The sequence below is a fragment of the Gymnodraco acuticeps genome, unplaced genomic scaffold, assembly GCF_902827175.1.
Source record: "Gymnodraco acuticeps unplaced genomic scaffold, fGymAcu1.1, whole genome shotgun sequence".
In the NCBI taxonomy this organism is placed as follows: domain Eukaryota; kingdom Metazoa; phylum Chordata; class Actinopteri; order Perciformes; family Bathydraconidae; genus Gymnodraco; species Gymnodraco acuticeps.
The window spans coordinates 1,638,596-1,645,011 of record NW_022992053.1 but is presented as its reverse complement, the minus strand read 5'-3'; the positions used below and the strand labels follow the sequence as shown (position 1 = coordinate 1,645,011).

The 6,416-nt window shown below is 40.9% G+C and overlaps 1 protein-coding gene across 1 annotated transcript in view; it reads right to left on the bottom strand.

The window, feature by feature from the left end:
• Positions 1-644: 644 nt before the first annotated feature.
• gpr39 (G protein-coupled receptor 39) overlaps positions 645-6,416 on the bottom strand; it is a 58,377-nt gene continuing 52,605 nt past the window's right edge. The window contains 2 exon segments of the mRNA XM_034202088.1: positions 645-1,145; positions 1,147-1,504. Of these exon segments, the coding sequence (XP_034057979.1) occupies positions 1,013-1,145; positions 1,147-1,504 (491 nt within the window). The 3' untranslated portion in view covers positions 645-1,012.

Here is a 6,416-nt window from a genome sequence, read left to right as displayed (position 1 = left end):
AGCTAACATTAGCTAACAAGGTACACTCTCGTGTTTTGTTTTAGCAACTAGTTTTCTGTGTACCTTGTCCTTGCCAACACTAATGTTATCCACAGCATACACAGCGATCACGCAGTTCTTAACGAGAAAACTAGCTCACTAACTCCTTAGTAGGTACACAGAAAACTAGTTGCTAAAACAAAACACGAGAGTTTACCCTGTTAGCTAATGTTAGCTAGCTGACATTAAAGTTACACCTTACACTCGTTTAACACTCACCTTGTGTGTACATACAGCTCTCAACATGCCCAGACTTGTAGTGGATTTCTCCTCGTTTAATACTTTTCGCCTCATTCTGAAAGAAAGAGGTGAAATATGCTAACATGGCGGCCAGCTTGGTGTTGGTGACGTGTGTTGTGTGAGACCAGAGATGTAGTTCATTGAGCGGTTTCACACACAAAAAAGTTACTTCACAGTTTTACGACAATTGTTTTTTTTTACTTGCAAAATTATCTTTTAAATTGACAAACATCATATGTGTAATTCATGGCACAATTAGAACGGGATCAAAAGATAATTTTCTCTCGCCATTGAATTCAATACATAATTTTTTCCGAAATAAGGTCCCATGGAGTTCCACCGGAAAGGGAGGGACTTTGGCTCTCTATTGTAAGTAAGCCCAGGAGAAGCAAACCAAATGACTACTCTATAGCACCCCCCAGTGGTCAACAGCCCTGCTGGGTACCTTTAACTTGAACTCAATGTGTTGGGTCTTCATGCTAAACATGAATGTTTGAATCATTTGAGCTTTTTTATAATATTTTCTGACTTGATATCAAGTTCAAACTTGAGGGGACCCATGAAGCTTGCTATTGTGCCAAATTGTCAGCTGAGCATGATCTTTTAATGAAATACCTGACTTTATTTGGTACTGTTTTAACTGTGTAAAAGGAATATTTCAGATTTTTTCTGATGACAGCACAAAAATTATTGAGTTGTTTTGACTGTTCACTGTGTTGCATTAAATTGTACATTACACTTCAGTCTCTGATGGTACGTCTGTCTTTGTTTGGAGATCGGACTCTTCAGTCAGGCTGAGAGACGTTTGAGTATTTGAAGCCACTCCGGAGTCACTTTGACTGTGGAAGGTTGTGAAGGTGGGGGAGGTTCTCTAGTGCGAGAGTGGGGTGGTTTGCCCTGCTGCGACGCAACGACTTTTTCAGCAAGGGCTGGAAGGAGCGGGCCGAGGCAGCCTGTGAGCTCCGCACCGTGCGCTTGTTGATGTGTTCCAGGGTGAGGCGGCACCGCAGCACCTGGACAAACACCTCCCGGAACTGTTTCGACGACAGGTTGTAAAGAAACGGGTTGATGACGGAGCTCAGATAGAAAAAACTGTCGGCCACTGGGTGGAGAGTAACGTAGCTCCGGAAGTAGGATGTAGTCCAGCGGGATTTGGGCACGGCGGTCATAAGACGACGTATCTGGTAGGGAAGCCAGCAGACCATCAGGGACCCCACGATGAGACCTGGGGAAGAGACAGAGAGAATTCAGAAAAAAAAGAGTATATTGATCCCACTCACATTTGAACAGTAAATACAAAACTAGAGATGCTTAGCTTAGCTTAGCATAAAGACTAGAAAAAGGGGTAGCAGCCACTGTAGCATCGGTCTGTTCCAACTAAACCTACGAGCACCTTTAAGGCTCAGTTTTTAGCAAAATACAATACATTTGTTTAATCTGTTACAGAGCTACTTTAACATGACGTGCTGTCATTTACATTTTAAATACAATAATACATAACACTATTATTAAATAATTATTTGATAGAGCTCTTGTATTCTTCATACTTATCTAAGCTAATCTAATCTTCTGACTTTATATTTGAAAAAAAAATGAATCCTGAAAAAGAAAATACAAGACAATGTAAATAAAATAAAGATACAAATAAGATTTTATTTGAAGGGTTACAGTTATCCTATAATTGTCAAAAAGTATACTCAGCATGCGGCAAATGTTCATGACCTGTCTTCAGTTGCAGCCCTTTCACTGTTTTGTGAACAAAACTTGTGTCAGCTGAGCTTCAGCTGGAGGTTTGATCATAATAAATTACACCTACTGCTTTTGTCACATCCTCTGATATCTAAACTTGATACCAAGGTTTGCCCTTTTCATACTATACCTGATCATCATTAATTACTGTGACTTACACTGCACATCAATTCACAAAGTAGTTAACCTGTTAGACCGCAAGCCTGTTTTTCAGGTCTCAGGCTCGAAAATGACATTTCCAGAAAAAATGACCATAACTTCACTTCTAAAAGGTGAAAATTAATAATATTTTTTTCAAAGTAATGATAAACCTGTGAGTTGGATGTAGAAAAGTCAGAATCAAAATAGATTTTTTTATTTTAAAGAAAATTCAGATTGACATTCAGATTTTTTTTTTGCCCAGAGCGAACCTGTCTCACGCTCTGAAAGTCTGAAAACGGAAAAATCGGTTTATTGTTTATGGATTATCAGAAATAATTTCAAAGTGACACAGACACATTGTATTAACCTATGGATTAACCTTCAGCAGCGTTTTTATCGTTTTAATGCCATTGAAGACAACTTTTGATCAGACAACAACGAAGGTAAGAGATATGGCCGTTTTTGCTACCTAGCGCCATGTGTTGTGATGTCTGTTTTGTTTATAAAGTCACGAGTTCTTATCATGGAGTGATGATGTAGGTACCGAACGATTCTGTGTCTTCTCACGATGCTAGTCAATATGTTGGATGTGTAGCTACAATACGTAATAAGGGTGTTATGAGCAGTGTTGGGACTAACCCGTTACAAAGTAACGGCGTTACTGTAACGCCGATATTTTGGGCTGTAACTTGTACTCTAACGCATTACTTTTTAAATTCAGTAACTCAGTTACCGTTACTACATGGTGCGTTACTCCGTTACTGCGTTCAAAGAAAAAAAGAAAGTTTCTGTTAAATGTAAGTTGTGTCCTGGCGGGTCAAAGATCCTATCTACTGCCCAAACCAGTAATTCAAATCTCTTAAAACATCTGCAAAAACAACATGCTGGGACGAAGCTAGTAGCTAAGACCACAGAGACTCAGCCGACGCCACTCCACCTCCACCTAAGCGGCTGGATTTAACCGAGGGACTGCTAGCCAGGGAAAAGTCGATTGCACGGTATGTTGTAGAACACATGCAGGCTATTGCTACAGTGGAGTCACCCGCTTTCAGTGAGCTAGTTAGCATGATAACATGTCCGGGCGGCACACGGCATATGGGACGGAACACTTTTTCCAACTACCTGGAGAAAGAATATACAAAAATGGAAAGCCAGCTAATATCGATGCAATCCAGATTGCATATAATGCATGTCAAGTTGATCAACAGATTGTATTATTCTCCAATGCAATAACAGTACTGAAATGAAGGCTATAAGGGCATTAATGGGAGCCCTTTTTAAAGTAACAAAAAACTTACTTACTTTTTACAGTAACGTATTACTTTTTGGTGTAAGTAATCTGTAACTGAGTTACTTTTGAAATGAAGTAACTAGTAATGGTAACTAGTTACTGGTTTTCAGTAACTAGCACAACACTGGTTATGAGTGAGTTCTGTGCAAATTTCCGTTAGCATTTTTTCGCTCGTGGCTAAGCAAACACGTTCTCACTCCCAACCCGTCACATATTGACGGACGGTCAGGACCCCTCCCCGTCACTCTATTACGCACAGGGTACCCCTTGAGAGTCAGTTTTCAACGGGCAGGGTGTCCCATTGACTTGCATAGAGCTCCCTGAACGTTGGTAATATACGAGTTGGGATCGCGGCGAAATGCTCTCCGCAGATCCATTCTCACAGCGTTTATCAACCTTTTTCTTACTCAATATCAAGCCACACTTATTGTTTTTACTTCTTTATTTTAATTGTAATAATGTAGGACTTTTGTTGCCGTCAGTTATGGGGAGAGTTGGGGCTCAGAATACTGAAATCTGTATTGTTTCATCGTTTTTTCCTTCTAATTTGGTATTCTTTTCTAAACCACACATTGTTATTACTCAACAACACATAATTATCCTTGTGTTTATTTATTGTGTTGATTAATAAACACAAGTTGGAGTCCGTCAGGACCGAGGGTCGGAGCAGCTCATAGCAGGTTTGTCAATTTGGGTACCTGGCTGGAGTGAGATTTTGATATCATGGGTTTAATTACACATATGCGCACTAAATGACTGCTATTGTGTCAGCAGCGGGACCAGCATAAAGGATATACAATATATACAAATACACAATATTGGACACAGACTATAAAGGGTACACAGTTTCATTCACTAATGAAAGTCAAACACATGTTTGTTTCCATTGTTTTATTGTGTGTCTGTCGCGATAAGCAATTAATTGACTTATCGTACGATAAAAAAATGAACTCGATACATTTACATTTACATGAGGATGTGACTTGCAGTTTGAAAGGATGTACTTGAATTATTATTATATATTATCATTATGTCAGTGGTCTAAAATGGTCATACAACGGTGCCGACAATATTATCGTTTATCGCAATCATTTCCGGGAAAATGTATCCAACAAAATTAATTATCGTGAGAGGCCTATACATGAAACACACGCACACAAACAAATCTACAGACTTACTCCAAACTGCCAATATATTAATTAACACACTCTCACTCTCATATATGATTGATTGATTGATTGATTGATTGAACTTTTTTATCATTTCTACTGGATCTTAGATCTGCGCATGCGCAATACGGGTCGGGGATTGACCAACCAGCTCCCACCGCTCTGCTGTCTGTTAACGTTGTTAAGAGTGGGGGGGGGGGGGGAGCGGATCGACAGCTTGAGCAGCTGTCAACTCAACATTGTAAATAACCAACTAAAAACGATCGCCGGTTCATCTTGTTTTTGGCGTGAGAATAGTTTGGACAGCGTGAGAGCGTGAGATTGAGAGTGAAAGCGTGTGTCACACGCCAGATGCGTGAGAGTTGGCAACCCTGCTCATAGTAGTTGCTTTAGAGAATTTTACACCTGGAAGTAAGTATTCTCTCCGCTTCGCTTGACAACCCCCATGATAGTCCTCAAGCTCTGTGATTGGAGAGTGTGCTCCGTGGGTTACGCCGAGCGCCGAACAGCACTTTGAAATGGGATGGAACCACGGCAGACTGTCCAAAACTGGATTTGAACGGGTCCACCCTGTCCCCTCCTCCCCCACCCCATCCCCAGAAACTACACATGCTGGCTATTGTGTGTTTCGCAACATGTTCTATAGCACGTCTCTACTGGGAATTTGTAGTTTTAAAAGACGTTTTCATATTTCCCATAATAAGAAGTTGCCAGTATTAAACTGTGTACATCCCTGGAGGTTTAGGGGATAGGAAACACTCAAATTTAAAACATATAATTAATAAATTGGTGAAAATTGCTTGTGCCCATAATGGGCAGCATTAATATATATACCCACATGACAGCTAAGGTCAGAAGAGCTGTATTTAACAGCTGGTCTTATGTAGGGTTGGGTACCGAGAACCTGTTCCGGTTCGGAACCGGTTCCAACATTTCGATTCCAACGGCATCATTTAGAAATGTGAATTTCGGTTCCGCTTTTCGATGCCTGAGGAAATGTTTCTCGCCGCTCTCCGTAGCCTACTGTAGACTGCGGCGGGGCGGGAAATGTAGCGTTGTACCTACACTTCCTACAGCGTAACCTGAGACCAGGGCCGGCCCGTCGCACTGGCGTTATAGATGTTCGCCTAGGGCGCCAGATCTGTGGAGGCGCTGCGCTGACAGCTCTGGTAGGGAAAACAAATGTTTTGACCGTTGGTGCTCATCCTAATTTTCGCCTTGATGTAACAACATTCATAATTAAGTAAATGTAACACCCTTTCTTCCCAGTTACACTTTTCATTTGCCCTGTACAATGGGCGCTGTAAGTGATGAAAATGGGGGATGTTGGCTTATCTGGCGCCCGCAGCTCACAGCTAAAGTGCGAGTGAGTGTGGAGCGAGCGAGGGAGAAAGGGACGGTGCACCTGTACCAGCGCTGTTGTTATTAGCATCTGGTGCTAGCTGCTCTAACGGATATTAGAAGAAGATGTTACTATAATGATGTGGAGGAGAGTCCTCTCCAGTCAGACTGAGTGGCTGATAACTACAGCTCAGTGAGGTAAAGGACTCTGAGTGTTTAGATAGTTCACTTTAGTCTAAGTTATCTCAGTGGGTCTCAAACGGTTTGATCACAATTTATGTAAACACATATTTACAAGGCACACCTTTATAATTATTGGGATAAAACAGGTTTGAAATCATTCCAATGTATACTATAGGACAGTAAACCAGACATATCGTTTTAAACTGGAGAGATAAAAAAAATATACATTAATCAAATAGTAAAATAAGATATGAATGAACAAC